The following is a 23,157-nucleotide window of genomic DNA, read 5'->3' on the forward strand; positions in this document are numbered from 1 at the left end:
GTGAACACTGGAAAATGTCATTAAGAATAAAATATTCATTTTAAAGAAAGCAGTAAGTTTAAATTTCAAAAACTATTACATTTTTTTCCTGCTATGCCTGCTGTTACAAATGCTCCTAATCCTTTAAAAATGCTTGTTTAAATATATACAGTGTATATATAAAGGGAATAAACTACTTGCTATGATATTTGTTCTTTAGCAGGGCTGGGTAAGAGAGAGGGGGAGGAAGGAGAAGGAGAGAGAATCTTGACAAGAATATATATTACAGCAATCAATAAAAAAATAATCCTTGGAATTCTTGAGTCTTTAAAATAAGATGCATTTTCTTGTAGTAATCATAAAAACCTATAAAAGAATATTCAAGCAATAAACTCCCCATAATTCATATTTAACCTTTCATCATGTAGAGCTACATATTAAATAGCTTAGGAACTGCATGCTGTGTAAGTGCACTCAAATAAGAGTAGAAATAGAAAAATGTAAATGCTACATCTCTTTTAACATGCATTGCACAGCCAAGAACATCTGCCAGCTGACCCCATAATCCAATTGGTTCTTCAGAAGCAATCATATCCTTATACAAGAGTTTCAGGGCTTCTACATGCAATACCTATTTTCTTTAAGAGATAGAGCAAAAGGTAGCTAGCCGACTCTTCAACAATTTTCAGAGGTACAAAATGAAAGTAATTCAACATATGACATGGATCTGCACTAAAATACTGTCATCTCTTCCCCCAGATATTATAATTAATCTTTTAATTTCACAAGGCAACAATACAGAGGAAGTTTAAGGCTGCAGTGACTATATCAAATCAGTACACCAAGTGCATACAGCCCATGCAAACTGTTTGTCACTTAGAAAATAATAAAACCTAGAATAAAATCTGTAAGGGCACAACTTAGCTCATCACCTACAATGAGAAAAAACACGTGAAAGTTGAATTAATTCTCCTAACTGATTTTACATCTCACAACCACTGCAAAAGAAGTTAACTGCTTGACAGGCTAGGGTGGGGAGAATGACATCTGAAAGAATGGCTTCTAGATCAGAAGAGACAAAACCCCTGTGGAACCAAAACCTTTGTGGTATTAAGACTATAAACCCCATGGAATATCATGCAATAGGATATGTCATTATTATGAAACTAAACTTATACTAAAAAGTTCTGTCCTAAATGCACAAGCAAGCTGTACTACTGCCAAGATAAACTGACTCTAGGACGATAGTCTTATGTGACTCAAATAATCACATCATCAGATCAATTGTTCTGATCATGCAAATTGCCCCTCTCTCCAAAGCAGTAGCTTTGCTAACATATCTGTATTGGCAGGGCCTCAGACATGGTGGGAAATGGTAAGAGAGAATTGCTGTAACTGTTTCATGTAATGCTCTGTCTGGTTAAATTTATGTCAAATATCTGAAAGGCATTAAAAAAAAAAAGCCATACAGGGCTGTGCCAAGAGGCCTAGGAAACACCCTTCACAAGAACAGGGTACAAAGATTATTTGGATTAATGAAAAAAAGACACAAACTGACTGAGGGCTTTAATTATAAGACACTGGAAAATGGAGAGTTCGCCAAAGTGACTGATTAAGCAGTGTCAATAGCCAAGCTCGGAAGCAATAATTAAAAAAAAAAAAAACAATCAACCAACCAAAAAAAATTCCCCCTTTCCCCCCCCAACTCACCAAAACCTGAAAATACAATAGAAAATAATAAGGGACATGGAGGAGTTTATTATTTGTTCTAAGTTTATGTAATATCTTTATAAAATGCAAACCCACAATATAGCACAGTAGCCAGTGAAATCTCAGCACCAAGATGACTTAGCTTTTCCCATGTCTGATATCAAACAGAAGCAAGTATTTTATATAAATACTTATATAAAATATTTATATAAAAATAACTAAGACGTCATGTATTTGTATGTAAAGAATCTGTAGAGCTCTGCTTTAGGTTTTAAAGACCGCCCAGACCAAAGGAAACAGAAGACATTCTACCTTGCAGTGAATTAATAATATGTGTCCAGCTTAGCTAATCAGCAGTGGGATAGCTAATTTAGTTTACCATCTGGGTAGGCAACTTGTGCATGCTGCAGTGTGCCTAAGGACCTCAGTATGTTTAAATCTGTGCTGGAAGTCAAAGTCCAGCGGATGCAGAGCAAAACTTTTTCTGAACTATGCAAAGGATTTTTAGAAGTGTTTGAGGAAGCAAGGAATAGAATGTCAATGCAATACGTGTATATTTGTGCATACCTAATTGTACATATATGTATGTATATACACACATTTTTCTTATTAGCACAAGAATTTCTTCTTACTTTAAAAGCTCTGAAATACATAGCATTTGATCTAATCCTATAAATCTAAATTTAATCTAAATCTAAAGAACCTAAACCCACATACAAAGAAACAAAAAAGCCCCAAAACCCACCCAAACCAAAAAAAAGCACTTGGAAAAACAAAGTCACAAACCTAAATAAGCAGACCTCAATGTAATTCTAAGCTGTCACTATTTGAGCCTGCAATAGAAAGCCCCCTAACGAATTCAGTGGGTTTTGTATCAAGACGTGTTCCCAACAAAGTGGCAAAAAGCACAAACTACGTTTGGATTAATACCAGCCGCAGCACTTTACAAGCACAGAGCACCAATAAACCATACAAAGACATAATTTCTAAGTTTAAACAACTTCTTTCCTTTAATATCTTCTGAAAGGCTTTTGAAACTAGCAAATCTAATGTGTATGGGAATAGGTAACACTTTATAGCAGTAAGTTTACTTTTAATGGAAGTAGACTGCTGTGTCTATGGGTAAAAACCTCAGTATCTTTTCATTACAAAGGAGCTTATTGTTACCATACAACTTACTGAGGGATTTCATTTTGCCTCTTTGGTGATCTGTCTGATCTATTAAGAAAAGCACTGAGGTATGGACAACATACACTTTATTGCAGTTTTATATTTTTGTAGTCCCTGCTGCTTCTGTTAGGCTACTGCCTATGAATTTCAAATAGTAATAAGGAAAAAGAAAAGTATTTACCAAGTTTCTCACCAAAAAAAAAAAAAGGAAAAAAGAAAGTGAAAAAAATGAGGCAGTTTGAGAATCAGGTGTTAGAGTGGTGCTGCAACTTGGGACAGGACTGCTGCAGCAACGCTTGCGCAGAAAAACAACTGGATCTGCCACCTCTAGCACCTACAAGCCACTACACAAATAAATCTTTGTATGAATATTATTAAAGTCCTGCTACACATATTATGCAACGTATTATATATACATTCGTAACATACATTTGAAATCCCCGCAGCATAACTGTTTCTGTCGAATTAATTTTTGTAGTTGAATCTAAAATAAAGGACAGGCAAAACTAAATGGTACTTCATCAGTGTTAATGAGCATTGAGAACTAATCAGCCAATGTAGGAAATCACTATTAGTTTTGTAGAAATGCATACAGCATTAAGTAGCATTTAATAGATGCTGATATTTTCTTAAGAGTAGCAGTTTGGAGATTACTTTCCTCAGATGGGATACCTCAACACTGAATACACAGAAATTAATGTTCAGGGGAACTTGTGTTATGTTGAAAGAGGTTGCTAAAAACAACAATATATATATTTAACAAATGCTTCTGCAGCAACCATAGTCTCAGAGAGAATTAAGAAGTTCTAAAATATCCATGACACCTGAGCTCTCTGATGCCTATATACTGTCCAGGTGGGATTACTCATCCAGGGCTTCCTGTGCTCTGGAAGAGAGATAAATATTTCTTCATATAAGACGTATGTGTTTCTGGTCAAATTATGCTCTTACATGAGCATTTCTCCCTCAATCATCAAGAAGTTTGAGGACTGCCTACAAAATCTAACACATGGTGTGATCCCAAAGATATTTCCTATTTTTAATTTTTTCACCAACACAGCACCTTTGCATCACAATTGAAAATACACTAAGTACAGACAGAATTCTCTTGGCTATTTAACGCTGCTCACCTGATTCTTGAGATCCAGCTTTGGGCAGGGACGACCTCCATTGTAAGGCTTCTCCTTGAGCCACTTGTATCGGACTTTCACCCCTGGTCCACAAGAAGAGCTGCAAGGGGACCAACTGGACCAATCGCTTAATTTGCAATCAAACGGGCAAGGGACTGTGCAAGATTCTTCAATGTAACCTAAACCAAAAACATAAGAAAAGTTTTAATCACCTCAGCTAATGAATTCTGATCCTCTGTTTGTCTCACAGCAATCTGTGTAATCAACACAAAATGAGAACTTCTGAAAGAGGAGACATTTGGCAGGCTGACAACACTTTCCTAACACAAGATTATGGTATTATTATTTGTAAAGAACAGCAGTGGCTAAATTTAATTTCTGCTTGGTTTAGTCCAATAAAGGCTGTGATAAAACTGACTGATATAAAGGACTCATACTTGCCAAAGTATCTGTTGTGAAGCTGGTGGTCATCAACAGGTAGTAATTATCTTCCCTATGAGACTATGGCCATAATGCCAGCTATCTCCAGAGCTGGCATAGGCAGGAAGTCAGAGGCTCTCTTCCCAGCTGACAGAACCAGTGGGGGCACTGTGCTGTTAGCAGCTCACACACATGTGTGAGGGACCTGCCTGCAGCCTGCCAGCTGGAGCAGCACTGAAATCTTAAGTTTAAAATTTTTGCTTTTGCTTTTTTGTGTTGGAAGGGACCTTAAAGATCATCTGGTTCCACCCCCCTCCCGCCCCCCCGCCACAGGCAGGGACACCTTCCACTAGACCAGGTTGCTCAAAGCCCTATCCAACCTTGAAAACTTCCAGGGATGGATGGGGCAGCCACAACTCCTCTGGGCAACCTGTTCCAGTGCCTCACCACACACACAGTGAAGAACTTCTTCCTTATATCTAATCTAAATCTATCCTCTTCTACTTTAAAGCCATTACTCCTTGTCCTGTCATTACTTGCTCTTACAGAAAGTCCCTCTGCAATGTTCTTCTAGACCACTTTAGGTACTGGAAGATTTTATTCTTGGGAGAAGCAGATGAAACCTGCTTCCCACTTCTTTCTGGTAGTTCTTTTTATACAACTGTTTTGCTTATTCTAGGCTTCATAAATGGCATTTTGAAGCCTTTTTACACCTTAACCCAGCTTGATATATAAGTCCTTCCAAGATCATCACCTCTTAAAATCATTATTCCAGACATCTGAAGGACCAACACCTTGTCAAATTAAAATCCAACAGGGCTACTCCAGGAAAAAACAAGATTCCTCCATAGAGGCACAACCCCATAGTTGTTTAGGAGCTGGCATATGGGAAAAGAGATCTTGCAGAGCCCAGCACTGGCCATGAAGCTCCTGGTGGGCAGAAAGGCAGTGGAGGGTCATCAAATCCTAGTGGCCTCTGGGAAATTACTGGCAGCAGTCTCAGGCTGGCAGTCTGGAATAACTCCCACATCTTCCTGCTTACCATGCTGCATTCGTTCTCAAGTTTCTATTATCTGCTTGTCATGTCTGTATGTACTATTTTAATTTAAACAAAAAAGAGATTTAATGTTAGACCATGAAAGTCAGTGGCTGCTAAGATCAGCCTTTATTAAAGGTAGCTTCGATCCTCTGACAGCCCTGGAAACGATGGTCATGGAAATAACTGAATTTCATCCCTGTTGTATTTCTGATGTTTCTCATTTTTATGCCTTCTTTCTGTTTGCTTTTCATCGCCTTAATACTCCTTCTACATTCCTTACTTACAGAATACCAAATTAGCTCATTCAATTCCTCTTTCATGAAGGGTTTCCCCACTCTATCAAGGTGACAGTCACTGCAGCAGAGAGGGAAAAAACCCCAAACAAACCCCAAACAAACCCCAAACAACAAAGACCAGAAAAACCCAAGACAAAAGCAACTGCCCTCTAAAACTCCCAGACAATAACCCCAAAAAACTGGGAAACACTAAGGCTGAGACACAAACATTATTCCAGCCTGAAGCTGTATTTATTGACTTTGCCATACCTGATTCTGCAGCTTACTCCAAACCAGGACTGTGTTACATCTTGAGCATTGACCCACAGCAGCAGTATGCTGCCTCTGTTCTGGTCTTTACACTGAAGTCAGCATCAAGAAAGGTTTCAGACTACTTTAGGTATCCCCTACCAGAAAACAACCTCATTCTAGAAGAAGCACAAAAAATACTGATGCTGTTTTTCTAAACAGTGTCTTAAACATGCTAGAAACAACAGTTCTTTCCTTCAGTCACTGATGCCATATTTCTTTTCTTTTTTTCCTTCATGATGGTACTGTTCCCTCTTCCTTTACAGCGGCCTCCCTGCACCCTGACAGCTGCAATCATTTCCCTAGTAATTCATGCTGTAACTCTTCCCTAAAGCTGCAGATCTATCCCCATATGGTGTTCTGATTTTTCTTTGCTACCTTTTATCTCCTTGCATTGCCTTTTCATTTGCAGCTCCAAAGCCATAAGAATTGGGTATCTTAATTATTTCTGACCAAAAGAAAATCATGGGGGGGGGGGGGGGGCGGAATGACAGAGAAAGGAAATTAGAGAAAACAGGTCTAACAGAAATTGTAGCATTATAGAAACCTTGGATCCACGGCACCATGGGTCCCTATGCAACATATCCTCCTATCCTAGAGGAGCAATGAAGGGTGGAGCAGAGTGGAAACACCACATCCTGTTGTACTCCCTGCAGGATTGGGAACTCGATGGTACCATGAAGCTGATAAGCTGCACAGCAGTTGTCAAATGGAAACTATAAGAGAAGATGTCAGTTGCTAAGCCAACAACTGTGCGAAAATCATAGAATCACACAGTCATAGAATGATTTGGGTTGGAAAAGACTTTAAGATTATATAGTTCCAGCCCTCTGCCATGAGGACCAGACCATGTTGTCCAAGGTGCTATCTAACCTGGCCCTGAACACTGCCAGGGATGGAGCATTCACCATTTTTTGGGCAACCTGTCCCAGTGCCTCACAGTAAAAAACTTCTTCCTTATATTTAACCTGAACTTCCCTTCCCTTGTTGAAGTTTAAGCCCATTATGCCTTGTCCTATCACTTTCCTTAGGTGAACCTTGCTCATTATAATCTCATTATAATACTAATACTCACCTCCATCTCAAAGTTACCCACCTCCAAGGTACGACCACCCCTCACTGAGCATGTGCTTTGTATTTTTTATTTGCTATATCTTTACCCAAGAAGTGAGAGAATATTACACCAATCAATAATAATGTATGACTAGAGTCATTCAAGCTCCAACAAAACATAAATGTGAATGAGAGCAGGGAAGAGACAGGGCAGACACCATCGTAACTTCTGGGATCAGTCAATGGGCTGAACTGATTTCCTCCACCACAGGTATGCCTATTGGGTATTTATCTTATGCATGTTAAATAACTAACTCACGCTAGCTGTTATTAGTGATTATAGTGTGGTTGTGTATCACTTCAGGCTTGTTTTTGCAGACAGTCTCTATCACCAGCAATCACAAACATGAATTGGTCATGATTCTATATTAATAGTGCGATTCCATAAACTATTACTGTTGGTCCTTCATGGGCACTAGCATTCGGCTTCAGCAGGTAACATAAAGCGGGAAGACCTGCTGAGGGGTCCCCCTTATGTTGTTAGCACTTTTCCCTTAACAAGTCAGGCAAATCACCAGATCCAGCAGGACTGTTCAGTGAAGGGTCTCTATAACTGGATGCTGACAGACTGGCCAGGCACAAGGGTCTCAGCTTTCCTGGGGAGCTGATAGACAGTTGACAAAATCTCCCCGCCTTTCACATGACACTGACTCAGTCCATTACCGTGGTGTTTGTGTATATTTCAACTTTGCACGCTTTGTATTCTCATCTAGGTGAGGTTATAGCCATGCACACACATGCACAAATATTTCCAAAACAGATTTGCTATTTTTCCCGAAATGAAACTCCCAAATACCCCACTAATATTCTACTCCACCTGCTCAGGTTGCCACTCAAAGCAATTCGTAATACATTATGATAAGTAAAAGAAATTTTGTCATGATAGATTTATGAGAGGCATTTCCCAGGCAGTTCTCCAAAGAGTTTTGTTCCACCACCATATGAAATATCATTTTTTTCTTGGGTTGTGTGACAGCCTAGGTAATTAACTCTCAACAGAAACAAAGAAAGTGCCTTGTTCCAAAGTAGAATTAGACAGAGGGTTATCAGCTTATCGCTGAAGGTAAAATGGGCTAAGCCCATTGGCAATTCAAGACCTACCCCTACAGTAAAAAGAAATATAAGGAAAAAAATATATAATACAAAAAATTATAAAAAAGAGGAAGGAAAAATTATAATAAACAAAACTAAAGAAGCCTACTGTATTCCATCCCTGGAAGATCTCTCAGCAGACCACAGAATTTCTAAAGGTGTCCTGTTGCTAAGAGGCCAGTTCGTTACCTTTTGAGTTTCCTCACCCATATTTCTAAATTACATTAAGTATAAACAAATATCGGCCAGCTAATAGAGCATTAAATTACCATACTGCCCAGAGGAAGCCAATTTTCCATATTGAATAATGCTTCAGAATCAAAATGGAAACATACTTTCAAGTTCTTTTCGCAGGCTGTCATTACTTCTTCTGTGCATAACTTGAGGGTAATCCTAGGCCAAGATACCCAAGGATCAAAGTTTTCATTCAATAAAAATTTTCCTCCAAAATTCCTTCTGTGATGTATCCCCTCTGCTCAGATAGGGGATGCCTTTATGGATATCTTTTTATGAGAACTAGTATATAATGTTGTACTCAGCTCATCTATTGCCCATGAGAACAGGATGTTGGATTTTTTTTTTTTTCTGTAGGAGCCAAGCAATGGCTTGCCATTGTCAGGGGACAGAAAAGACACACAATATTCCTAGTATTGGTATGCCTAGAAAACTTGTAACAAGGGAGATATGCTATTAAAAGCAACCTATTAACAAAGAATTCTACATTCAGGGTATTACCCAGAGAAATAATTCTTACCATAACAGAATATGAATGAAGGATATAGCATAAACACATTTCTGAGTCATTGTTGCTCAGCCTGGGGAGACTAGCTTAAGGCTGAGTTTACGCAGCTGCTTTTGTCAGTGTCATCCTGAAACATCTCGCTCATTCCTCATTTTTCTTTCCTCTGCAGAACCTGGTACCAAAAAGCTGAGTTTCCAAGTCATCATATGGAAAAAGATGTCCTCTTCTTCCCAGTCATATTCAACCTATTTTCTATGTGTTCTTATATTATTACTTGAAGCTTCCTTTAACCTCTTTTGGTCCTCAAAATTTCAAGCACGATTTCAAGCCCCCTTCAATTTAGAAACAACATAGAAGAGCCTCTGTCCTATCTGAACCAACAGCAGGCTCCCGAACACCACAGAGTTGGAGCTGCACACAAGATGTCACAGGAGATAGTAACAGAAACACCAGTGCATGGCATATTTAAGTAGGCACTTTGAGATATGCTACTGGGAATAGTCCTGAATTGGCAGGAAAAATGAGCTGGATGATCAAATAAGCCTTTTCGATGTTTAAGAGCTACTGTGTTATTACTGAGACACTGCCAACATAATGGGATGAACAAATGCATTTACCTAGGCTGCACAGCTCATTTTACTATTATTTATTCATTTAGAACAATGTGCTTGTTGCTCTACAAGCCACAAATGGAATCTCTTCCTTAAAAAGTCTATAATAAACAAAGCACCCACAGTTTACACAGGATGTACTGGGAAGGCTCAAACACATAATGTAGCACCACCCATTGCTACTTGTCTCATTTCTCCTGTGTAGCCCAAGAGACAAAGGAATAGCAGGCAGGTGAATAAAGTGAGGATGATGGTCTGGTAAGTGTCAGAGGTTATGGCTCAAATACATGGTGTAAAGACTGTTGTCTCATTTTTGCTGTGTAACCAATTCAAAAGAGCCATAGCAATAGGAGGCAGCTGGATGATGGGCTGATAGGTGTCAGCAGTGCAGAAGCACAAAGAGGCTATGGGTTGCACTGCAGCACTGGAGGGAATTCTTGCAGTAGCACAATTTCTTTCCTACCTACACAAGATGCCACACATACCACATCAGGCACAGCCAGCAAGGGGCTGCAGTGTCCTTCCATGTCCCTCTGTATTTACAAATGGACTGTGGTGGAAGAAGCAGGCAATTAGGTTTGCAAGCTAAGACACAGACCTCTATCTGATTGCTGCACTTCCAAATGATAAATTTGCTGCAGGTGTAAGTAATGCACACAGCATTAAACAACAGTGTCAACAGGATTCCAAGAGGCTGACTTAAAAGTGATTTGAAAATAAATATTTCTCTAGCAGCTTTGGAAACAGATGCACTTCTAATTGAATTGGCATTAAACTCATTTGTATCGTCTCTAACATATTTCATGGTTTCAATTAAACTTCTAGTGGTTCTACTTTTTTTAGGAAACTCTGAGGTGCTTCAGAATACTCAAGGTCATTACTACGAGAGCAACAATTCTGTGCATCACTGCAAACACCGCTGGTGGTAATGCTACTAATTTCCATTGAAGTCTATAGTATAAAAGAGATCACCCTTTAAGAAACAAGGGAGCAGCATAGTGGACAGTGACACAGAAGAAATGTTTCTAATTACACAGGCTAAAAGTAAAGGGGAAAAGATGATTAATTTTTCAATTAATATTTATTTGGTTACTGACTGTGAAATACATAGAATAACACCAGTAAATTCATGCGCTGCTGAAACTCCAATAGCTAAAGACTTTATAAAGTAGACCTAGTGGACCATGGCACTCAGTGAGCCACTTAGATTCTGTTCAGCTGAATCTTTGGGATCTCCTACAAAGCAAACTTGGTGTTTTAGTTCAGGTTAAAACTTAGAATCAAGCATTGAGAGCAGTTAAGAGATTAACTCCACCAGGTGATCATAACTCTAAAGCAAAGGCTTTCCCAGCGTGCTGCTGGGAAGTCAGCCACCGGCCATGGGCCTGCATACAGGGAGAGCACCTTGCCCTAAGAAATTCAGGTCCAAATATTTAAATCATCCTTCAAAGGAGAACATTATTAATTGAAGGACACTAAGCAGAGTAAGTCTGGGAGTCAAAGTTGCTAACGACTTCAGCTGCATCTGAAAAGAATGTAATATTGCCATGGAACAGATGTTTAACTGTTTGGGGTTGGGTTTTTTTTTGGGGGGGGGGACTGGTTTTTTTTCTTTATTTATTTATTTTTTTTTTTTTTAATATGAAAGGATTTGAGAGATTTTGTGCATTATTAGCTTGGTAGCTGTGAAATTTTAGAGATAATCTAATGAATACCTTCATTAAATGCACAAGCAAAAAAAAACCTGAAAGAAAGCCTTTCACATCAAACATTTTGCAAAGCTCAAATAATTGACCCTTAGCTAAAGTATTCCCACTTGCATTTCTCAACAAAAAGACACATGATCTCATTATTTCATAGCAGGCTGATTATAGATTCTAAATAGACCAGAGAGGGCTTGCAAAAAACGTTGGTAAGTTTAACACATTATTGTTATTGAAATTCATCCAAAGGTTGGTTTTATTGCTCAATTTCACAGTCTCTATAAATCCTGATGAGGCAGTTGTGTTGATGCTGACTTTGCATTATGATTCCTAATATCTTCTGATTTTGCATTATGTTTTCTTCCTTAACGAATTCGCAAGCTTACACTTTGTGTTATATATGACCATAATAGCTGATATATTTAATATGTTAACTAAACAAGGAAAGCTTTATTAATTAGCACGTTCCTTGTAACAGATTGCAGAATAAGCTGAGAACTCTTCTGGAGAAAAGAGACTCATCTGCTGCCTTCTGTGTCTAAATAAATAGTGCAAATAAATAGGACTTCACAGCGGGCATTCATCTCACAGAGAACTTTGGATGCACAGAAGCAGAAATCCACTGCACAAATGTGTCTAGGCTCCAAAATCCAGCTGTGGAAATGATTCCCACTCCTCATGGGGCTCCACCCTAGTGAAGGGCCGGACTGGCTGCTCGGGAGCCCTGATATCTTACGAAAGGCCTTACTCAAATCAAAAATCATCCACAGGGGTCAATAGCAGTTAGGATAGTACAGCTGTGGTTTTACATATACTTTGCTCATCACCCGGCCACTGGGAAAATCATCCACTTTGTTCAAACAAAACTGAGTCGCTTTTTTGTCTTTACCAGTGTCGTCATCCTCTGTGTATCAGGAAAGAAACTCATTGCACTGTACTTTATTATGAATTATTTAGCATACATTCTTCAGGCTACTCAATTCATAATAAAAGCAGATTTTAAAACAAGCCTGAGATAGTGTTTATTTTTTATTATTATTGTGAGATTTATAGGATAAACCAAGACTTTATTTTTAAGGGTTGAACACACTTCCGCAGTATATCACAAGAACAAAATTAAATTGTCCAGACCATCAAATTCCCCTCTTTCTCCTACATCTTATTTCTCTCAGTGTCCCAACTGCACAGTAGCTCTGAAAATAGATGTGCATTGCAGAGGGCTCTGAAGATCAATATAGACTTGGGCAATTTGGACCAGGCAGGAAGCATCTTCTAGAGCCAAGGGTCCATCACTGGGAGAAAGCTGCTGCCAAATGTCACCAAAAATATCTACCCCATCAGTAAATCATGTATGACCTGAAGGTCAATGGTTTCAGGCTCTGCTGGAGCACACTAAGAAACTCAATTGGAGAGCTTGGGGCCCCTCTGTAGACAGCATCTTTCTGCCAGTTTCTAAAGATACAATGTTAGACACTGTCAGCACAATATGCCACCTCATTTCAGCTGCCAAGCTGCAACCCCAAGACACAGACAAGCCTCATTTAGACAACTTCCCTTGGACAACAATGTGACAGTTTCCATTTTACGAATGGGAAATGCTGATGCATTTCCTTCTATCCTGATAATCAGCACATATTATGCATTATAATCCCACTTTTATTTCAGACAAAATAATGCACCAGATGACTCTGCAGAAAAAGAACACCAAACAATTAGACCCATGAGCAATTAATGTTATCAAGAAAGCTCATAACAACATGAAAGAAAACTTTTTTTTCCCCTTTCTTTAAGTGTATGTTCCTAGTCCTTTAATTCACAGACTCAAAAAGTATTACTGAGTGTAAAAGGGCCTCTGTTCAAGCATGGGTTGCAGAGGCAATGAAAAGGCAGGGAGAAGCTTCTGAACCCACAGCAAAACGCACAGCCCCCCTCCCCGCTGACACAGGAGGAGAGTGACACAGTGACCTCTCAGATCAATACATTTAAATCAATACACTGCCTCAACTCCTTCTCATCTAATAGACACTAAATGAGAAACCTAACTACATGCTTTAATTATACCGGCGCTGTTTTAAAGATGCCACTAACCATTACCAGCGTTAGGAAGATCTGAGAGCACTTTCCCATATGCCAGGTAGCTGCTGAGAAGGTCCAGCCTGCTTGGATAAGGAGTTTCACTCTTGCTAATAGAGGTCACCTTGCTACAGAAGCAGGGATACAAAAGCATCTGACCTCCTTAAATAAAGCTGTACTATAAAAAACATCTGATGGAAACAGGATTTTTAAAAAGGGAATAGTCCTCTTTTTCCACAGCATAGGCACAGGGAGAGCAGTACAACTCATTTAGATGATGGAAAACCTTGAGATGGAAATAGGACATTTTTGTAATGTTAGTACAGAGTATTGATGTAATGAATTCCTGATAGACTTTTGTTACAATTTCGCAGTATGACTTTGAACACTCTGATTGTGTATTTCAACCTCCTCTGCTAGAGAATTTCAACAAATTCAGAAGGAACTCAAAAGCAATGCAATCTTGTTAAATAATACAATTTTAATGGTGACTCCTCCATGTTACTAAACACAAATGAGTTTCAATATTTCACATAGGGAATCTCTGCCTGTACTGAGGGATACTAGAAGTTTTGCAAACCAGGCTCTCAGTAACTTAACTTACACCATCCCCATTTGCAAACCTTGGAGGGCGGAGAGATTTCAAAGTATGTCTTAGACCTAGGAATAAACTAAGGTAGGACAAATTCTCAGTTACTCATCAGTATCATCATGATAATCCTGAGAGCAGCCCAAGCTGGAGTTTAATTTTATACAGATTTCCTAATTCAGGCTCATTTTCTCAAATCTTCTAAATTCAGCTGTTGCTGTGTTTCTCAGTTGCTCTCCCAAACTCTTTGATCAAACAGACTGCACAAGGCACCTTAAAAGATATTCATTATGTGCCCACCTCCCCTGTCATGCTAACTTTATTGCTATATGCAGCACTTCAGCAAATACATTGCTTCTCAGGCAGTCAGCTCATTTTATTCAGACACTTGGCTATGTGCAAAACCTGGAACTCCTATTTTTGTAGGACTCTCATTCCATACAAGCAGAAACACATGGTGTTGCTTCTGAAGATCTTCAGAATATGTCAGATGTGAAACCTCTTAACTTTCACTGAAATCCACTAGAAAGCCTACTATGTCAAACTGCCTCAAGACTCCCCACCAGCAAAGATTATAAAGATGTAAATTGTGACTTTCCACTTGCAAACGATTTGTCGTCTGTTTATTTGCTAAAGTTCCTGTTCATCAGAGCTGTATAAAAGGCAATTAGGCTAAAAACACTGCAAAAAAACCCATGTAGGATATGAGAGGAATCCCATGAACCAGTACATGCCACTTCCCAGTACAGCTACACATGTCTCAAAGGCATCATGAAGTTCTCCATGAGCAGGTAAAGTGTAAAGGTCTCAACACTGAAGTACCTAATTCATGAAAAGACTTAGGCTAAACTGGTATTTTTTCATACTTCCAATGGAATGGCACATAGGAAGAGAAAAATATTTATTCTAAATCTATATTTGTATTGCAACATTTTATGAGAGCCTTGTTTCACAGCAGACTGTATTTGTGACAAATGCATACTTAAGGACAAAGAGACAAGCCACATTTCAAAGAGATACTCTCAGAAACCAGGGCAGTAGATCGTCCATTGCATTTACTTGCTATCAAAACTCTCCTAAACCTCCAATAGACTATTTCTACACCAAGCTACTATTTCTACACTAAAAACATTCCCTGCTCCCATAGAAGAGCTTTAATCAACCTGTCAAAAATAGACAAAAACTGACTGAGCCTAATAATAGAAACAAAAGGCACCAACATGAGCAAGGGTGAATAGAAGTAATCCTCAACTGGAGGCTGTCAGTGATCATCAAACACAAGAAAGCCTGTTTGAGGTTAGTAAAAAAATCATTCCTTTGCATAGTCTGGTACTGTCACCTCTTCAAAAGGGTCACTTTGTGGAATGCAGCAAAGAGCATAAAAGAAATTTGGGCAAAAAGACATGATATAAAGATTTGTATTTAGAGCCAAGGAGTAACAACAGACATCATTGTGGCTAAATACAGCACTACAGAGGATGCTGCTCAAATAGCTAATTGTTTAAATATTTCCTCATAAAATGCTTGCTTTCTCTAAGATAATGATCTGGAAGTATGAGCATTTCTATGTACTAATGCCTACGGGGAAGTCCTAACTTGCTTTAAATAAACCGCTCTGATAGCCAGTTTGACCCACTCAGAAATAACGTTTTTGAAGGCTGCTTACCTTTGATTCTATTTCCAGAAAAACATAGAGAATAGCAATGTCTGAACAGTTGTCTTGTGATCCAATTTCATTTGATAAGCCTTTTTAACACCCATGAAGGAAGAACTGTGGCCAAATTTTCATATGGGAAATAGATTTTAGAAGACAGGAAATGAAAACACATGGAATAAAAAAGTGTTCTTTGAACACTGTTATACATATGTAAAAGTCTAACAAGAAATGGAGGACAGGTTCTGTACAGGCTCTGTTTCTGTGCTTACAGCTTCCCTGGCAACCACAGCTGTAATTAAGAGTGTCACTGCACACCCGAGGAGATGTGTAGAAATGTCAAAAAAAGGTCCAGAGGAGAACCCAGCCAGGATTTCGGGGCTAAAATTAGAAGCTATTTAGCTTTGAGATAGCAGAAAACCAGTCAAAAGTGACAGTGGCTTTGAAGAGTCCTGAAATAAAGGACACAGGGGTAGAACAGCCCCATCTGCACCTGGCAACACCTTTCAGCCACCTGTGAACCAAACTCAGCTTTAATTCCCATGCCAGGGGATGGGACAGGCAGAAAATAAGGTGAAATTTAGCTGATTTTTTTTTCTCAAGTAGTCTTTAAAAAGCTTTGTCCAGATAAGTTATTTCTGTAATAAAAAGGCCACAGAGAGATATAGTGGCTTTAGCTGGAGTAGAGTTAATTTTCTTTACAGTAGCTACTAGCACTGGGCTATGTTATGGATTTGTGCTAAAAACACTGCTGGTGACACAGGGATGCTTTTGTTACTGCTGAGCAGTGCTTACACAGTCAAGGACTTTCCTGCTCTTCACCCCACCCCACCAGTGAGCAACCTGGGGGTGCACAAGTGGCTGGGAAGGGACACAGCTAGGACAGCTGACTCCAAATGATCAAAGGGATATTGCAGACCACATGGCGTCATGCTCAGCATGTGAAGCTGGGGGAAGAAGGGGAAATGTTCACAGTGATGGCATTTTGTCTTCCCATGTAACAGTTACGTATGACGGAGCCCTGCTTCCCTGAAGATGGCTAAACACACCTTCCTGTCCATTGGAAGTGGTGAATGAATTCCTTGGTTTGCTTTGAATTGCTTGGTTTGTTGAATTCCTGGGGTGTGTGCATGGCTTTTGCTTTACTTGTTAAACTGTCTTTATTTCAATCTTTTTCTCTTCTGATTCTTTTTTCCATCCCACTGGAGGGGAATAAATGAGCTGCTGTGTGGGGCTTAGCTGCCAGCTGGGTTTAAACCATGACAGATATACTGCAGAAGCACATAGGAGAAACCACAGGGAGAAACAGGAGTACTGTAATATCCAATTAAACCCAAATGCCAACAGAAGGTTTAGGGTAGTCTGAGCACAGAGTTTACATATTGTCATTAACTGATGGTGCCAAGGCCACCTACTACTCCCACACTTTCAGAGAGGAGGAGGAGAAGGCATCCTGAGGCTGTCACCTGTGGGGTCTGGAGCTGGGAAAAGGACAGCCTAGTCAGAGTTGCCCGTATTCTTTGTAAAAGAGATTAGGCTGCCAGGAATAAGGCCTCCAGAAATGAGGCCTCATTCATAAGATGTTTGTAGGATGCTGTTTGTTAAAGCACAGAATCCCCTTAAAACTAAAACTAGTTGGATTCTAGAATTAATGGTTTGTGTTAAAAAATTAAATTTTAATATAAAAATTCAGTTAGACTAAGAATGAAATTAAATACTGAGGAATATTCTGAAAAACACATATAAAACTGTATAGAAAAGTTTCTATTTCTGAAGATTTTCAAAACAAAATCATGGATTACTGCAACAATTTCATTCTTCAAAATAAAATTTACCAGATATAGAAAATTGTATACCACAGGAATTACCAAAACAAGATATAATTTCAAAAATAAACAGGGATATATGTAGCATAGCTTTCCAACTTTTTTTTTCACAGTTGTTACCTTGTAGGAAAGTTAAGTTTGTTATCAGTCCGGGATAGACCTCCAATGATCACAGTGCAAGGTGGCAGGCTCAACCTTAGCAGGCATCCCCGTGGAGGCAACGTTGACCTGGGTGGTATGAGAGTCTGCCTTCCCGCATTGCATGAGGCTTGGGCTTTTATGCTAGAGAAAGGGCACACTCATTCCAAGGTGGGCCAGCCTACATCGGAAGGAGCGGCCTGTTATGGTTATTTGCTACGACTGTGCAGTTAGTACAAAAGGGTTTCTGTTTGGGGATTTTCAAAGTGGACTGTAGGATTTTCAGGGGACTTTCGTGGAGGAGCCACCACAGACCATTATTTCATGTGTCTTGCAACTGGTATAAGACTCCCTTTTGCTAACAGTGGTGTTAACACCCCTATTTTCAAGGTTATGCTCCCACAACCCATGCCAAACAGTACTGTTCTATTTTTGTGTGTTTCACCACGGACCATTAACTACTGGCACTGATACAGGCCACCCCATAGTCTGCAGCTGGAACACACAAAAATTTTACCATCCGTACTACAGTTTTGTATAATATACTGCCTATAAGGGAACGGATTAGTGCTGAAAGACGAGGAACACAACATAAAGTACACAAAAACTCAATACCTATTACCACTAATAATATAACAGCTTTTTGCAGCCAGTTCCACCCCTATGTCCATCCCTGAAAGGGGTTCCACCTGTTGTTTTATGTAGAGGATCCCTCACATCAATGTCTGGCATGACATGTGTCCCCACTGCTCAGTGCCTGCTGAGTTGCGGCCAGCATTGGAGCTAAAGGTTCTTCTTGGTGGCAAACGCAGAGGCCAACCCAGTCTTGCCCTTGACAATGGTAGGAGGCATTTGGCCAACTTCAGTCCTTGCATCTTGTTGTCAATGCAGAGTTTCACCTGCCTCACCCAGTAACAAGTCGTTACTATGGCAAAGCACATACAGATTTACATTAGCAGTATAACTACTACAGGGTGCAGCAGAGCATTGAAGATGCTCGTGGCAGTGGGGGACCAGACAAAGAAAGAATTTCCCACTAGTGGGGTTCACCCACCCTCTTAATTTGATTCATTACCTGCTTTATAACACTACCATCATATTAGAATCTTTCAAGCTTCTGCCTTAGCATGTTCTATCAGCTGCTGTAAATTTTCATGCTCTAACATCTCTTTTACAAGTGACAACTCCATATGATACAAGGTGTAGTTTCTTATTAGCAATTGGCTAGTAAATACAAGTGGTTTATACACAAAATCCCAGCCTCTAATAATTGCTACACTGCAAGCACACATATCAAAGTCGTTACTTTTCAGTTGCCCCCAAGCAATGTTTTGCAAATCACTCCTTTTTCTGTTCCTCTGTCACATTCCACTCAGGGTCTTCAAAGTCAGCTCCTGCAGCTGAGGCATCAGGTTCTTTAACTTGTCGGTCCAGCTCCTGGTATGGCTTAACAAACTTTGCAGGCAGCCACCACAGACCTGTAGGTAGGAGGACACAAACATACCCCCTCCCCCAGGTTATCAGTTCCACCAGCCCTTCCCATTTCTGCGGCTTCTTTTTGAATGCGGTTACTCACAACTAACAACTAAACAACTTAGGTGTGACACAATCCGGTAGTTGTGCACTCTACTACATGGCCCCACTACACATAAAGATGCAAGACATGGAACCAAGGGGCTGTATAACCCATCACCCAGCCCCACTATTTCTCATATACCCAAATATGTTGACACACAAATATGTGAGATGTGGAACCTGGTGTGAAACTTGCTACACAGCCCCACTAATGCTTGTTATACCCAAATATCTCTCACAGTCTCCCAGACCCAGAATCCCATCCTCATCTCCAGTTATATTCCAGAGTTCAAGGACTTCAGGTTGAGAGAGAGAGAGAGGCGAGACGCAATGGATAAAAAAACCCTAGTTTATTACTGGGGGTGGGGGGGTGGGGGGGGTGGAGGCAGAGTTAAGGAGGAAAAGCCAGGAAAGGGTTAAAGAAACAGTGATGGATCTTGTTATTGAGTGTTCATCTTACCAACCCCAGAGACCATGTGATGGCGCTTAGGAAACCAGCTCCCAGAGACACCATCCCTGTATGAGGTGGCAGGCTCCACCATAGCTGGCATCCCCGCGGAAGCAATGTTGACTTGGGTGGTATGAGGGTCTGCCTCCCCATACCGCATGGGATTTGGGCTTTTTATGTTGTCAAAATACATTCTCCCTCTGACAAAGGGGGCCGACCTACATCAGAGGAGTGGCTGGTTTTACATATGCATAACTGAGGGTAGGCAGAGCTTTATTCAAATTAAGGGAACAACCTCTTTGCATTTACATACTACCCCTAGTAGTCTCGTGTGGGGATCTTTTTGATGAAGGCTCAATGTCTTCCTCGGTCTTAATTTTTGAACCGTGCGCCACTGCTCACGCGCGGCAACAGTCCAAACCAGATACAGTCCAAACCAGATAACTGGTTTGATTCCTCTCTATCTTTCTCCTTGGTACCTTCTTCTGATTGCTTCGCTGTTCTTTGTAGATTAGGTAGATATAAATATGTTACAAGCATTAGCAGAATTAGTTGCAATAAGCTGCAAACCTAGTCCAACTAACAATAAGGTCTTAGAACTCTCCCCCCAACTCCCAGGCTGGGGGTGTGTGTGAGTGCAGGGGATGTTTCGGGGAAAGGCCATCACAGACTATATTTTTTGCCCTTGTCAGGCTTGCCTGACACACCTATTCAACTCTGCTTATGATTTTTTTGAGCTACAAAAATACAATTTTGCAGAAGGATTATTATAAGCTGCTGATTAAAGGTTGCCTGAAAATATCTCATTTTCTCCTAAAATGACAGTGCAGCGATTCACACACTGCAGGGTTTTAGAGAAGGTCCTTGTGTTAACTCACAGGTAGGTCACGCAATGTCTGTCAAACTGGTGGCCAGGATTTTCATGTAAGGGAGCATAAACCCCAGAGGAACGCCCTGGGTAGAAATACAGCACTACTCTCGGCTGACCTTTCAGAAAATCAAATTTCATGAGACTTGATACTACCTGGCTTTCAGCTGTGGGAGTTGAAACTGCCGATCCATGACCTTTGCATACTGTCCTAAATCTCTCAACACTGGGGACATGGCTGATCATGACAGAAGCAGCACTGTGACTGCTGGCACATGCTCCCTGATGTGCCTCAGAGCAAGGAACATCCCCCCTGCAACCACGAAAACTATGAATTTTCACCTCACCAAAATTTTTAACTCCTCCTGGTGCATATCTTTGCTAATCCCACCCACCTGGGATTAAAGATGATTAAAGATGACCTTGCCAGCAGCTTCCCAGTAGCAGTTTCATTGATCTGACTGGGAGGAGCCAAGTGACACCCCTGCATCAGAAGGTGCTGGGGAACCCCACATGCAACCCTAGTCCTCTTTGTGGTTTGTCCACTCACAACTAAACCATGCACAATAAAACGTGGCATTGTTGAGAATAAGGAAGTAAATGAACATCCCTACCGTGCCCTTTATAAATTTAGAGATAATGAAAGCTTTTTAAGGTGACTGTAGATTGAAGCTAACAGCTCTGTGATTTAAAGCCAGGATCTGTTTGTCTGTTGTGCCCAGGTTCCTGTTGTTGCAAGCACAGTGGAACCTGAACAATATAAATGCTCTTCAGAAATTCTTGCTTTCCATAAATTGTGGCTTAGATCAAAATCAGAACCTCTGTGCAAAAGAACAGAAATCTCCAGTGTTTGATTTGAAACAGATGAGGCACCCTGTGTTCCTCTAAGATTAAAAAACCCTGTTGGCACAGCACACAAGAAAGAGAGGCAAAGGAACTACATGAAATAATTCAAAACAAAAGGGATACAAGGAACTTGGATGACAGATTGAGAAGTAAAGGAACTGCAATTAACAGGACAATTCCATGCCCAGAAAGGATGCCCCAATCACCAGCCAGCAAACGGAGACCTGCACTAGCAGTAAGCTGAATGCAGTAGAAGCCAGTCTTCTGATGGGAAGGCATATTGAGGCAAACTACCAATTACATTTTTGCAATGTATTTAGGGATAGTTAGCCCTATCCATGATTGCATAAATGCATTTATAAAGTAAAGGAAAGGAAAGAAAAGTGAACCAAATCCAGGAAAAAAAAAATAATTAGCTCAATTTGGAAACTGCAGGTCACTTATTTGTTGAGCTTATTGAATGGGTGATCAAGGAAAACAATGGTTTATCACTAAAATAAAGCAGTGGACTAATCACAAGGTCCAGTCATAAAAAAAAAAAAAAAAAATCAAAGGAAGAAAAAAGCTATACTGTGCTTTTTTTATGAACACCAGAGAAAATGTTTGGTATAGAAAGAAATAAAATTCAGACAGTTCTGGGTTTTGCATGTTTAAGCTTGTCATACCTAATGATTGCGAGCTAACTTTGTTGTATCTAATGATCATGAGCTAACCTTGTCATATCTAATGATTGTGAGCTAACCCGCATGACTAAACTTCAGTGAGGATAGTTAAATTACTGAGGTTTGACGTGTGTGCCCACAGCAGTTGACCCAAAATATTCACACAAACTGTGCTCAGTTGCACTGGGTCAGGACAGAGGTCCCTCCAGCCCACGTCTTGCATCCTCACAGAAGAAACTGTAGACACCAGGCAAGCTCATAGTGCATTTCCATTATAGAACTTATGGAATGCTTCTGTTTTCACTGATTTTTGGACCTTTGGATACTCTATATGCAGTAACTACGCCAAGGGGGAGAAAATCTATTTCCTGTTGAAAAGGCATGCTTAAAGGGTTAATATATTTGTAGATAATAGGCCTAGGAGAGTTGGAGTCTAAACTGCAACAAACAGATGAACAGACTTTTTTGGTTTGGGTGTCTCCCCCCTTAAGCTGCAAATGAATAACTGCTCAAAAACCATAGTGTAAAATCAGAGCCTCAGACCTCGCAATTAATTTCTACATTAGACTCAAACTCACAGTACATTCACTCAGTAACTATGATACATTCACATAATAAGTCACATTGACACAAGTGAACTAAATCCTACTGAATTGGTAAGTTCAACAGCCAGGTTTCTGTCAGGAAAAGTAAAAAACATTGCAGCAAGAAGGCAAGAGCCAGGGTTTGCTATCTAGAAAAGCTACAAACTGATGTATTCTATTCTATTCTGTTTTTATTGTCTTATACCTTGTGTTCCTGGCATTATCAAGTCTTGAACAAACTTAAATCTACTTCTAAGACAAAGTTTACATGCTTACATGTTTGTTTCTGAATTGTGTAAAAGTTCTTTAAAAGGATGTAGCAAAGAACTAAGGTCTAAGTCTTACAACTTCTCATTTCTGTCCTGCAAAAGCAAAAGTGAAGGAAACAAAAGATGTCAGAAGACTTGAAAGAAACAATTATAGGAAAAGGAGGAATGCCTTTAAACTGAAAGAGGATAGATTTAGATTAGGTATTAGGAAGAAGTTCTTCACTATGAGGGTGGTGAGGCACTGGAACAAGTTGCCCACATGTGGCTTCCCCATACCTGGCAGCATTCAAGGCCAGGTTGGATGGGGCTTTGAACAACCTGGTCTAGTGGAA

The 23,157-nt window shown here is 40.0% G+C and overlaps 1 protein-coding gene across 1 annotated transcript in view; it reads right to left on the reverse strand.

The window, feature by feature from the left end:
- Positions 1-23,157, reverse strand: part of THSD7B (thrombospondin type 1 domain containing 7B) — a 280,685-nt gene that overhangs the window by 76,866 nt on the left and 180,662 nt on the right. The window contains exon 14 of the mRNA XM_005153757.4: positions 3,990-4,168. Coding sequence (XP_005153814.2) covers positions 3,990-4,168 — 179 coding nt within the window. The remainder of the gene's footprint in view (positions 1-3,989; positions 4,169-23,157) is intronic.

Source organism: Melopsittacus undulatus, chromosome 4 (genome assembly GCF_012275295.1).
Source record: "Melopsittacus undulatus isolate bMelUnd1 chromosome 4, bMelUnd1.mat.Z, whole genome shotgun sequence".
NCBI lineage: Eukaryota > Metazoa > Chordata > Aves > Psittaciformes > Psittaculidae > Melopsittacus > Melopsittacus undulatus.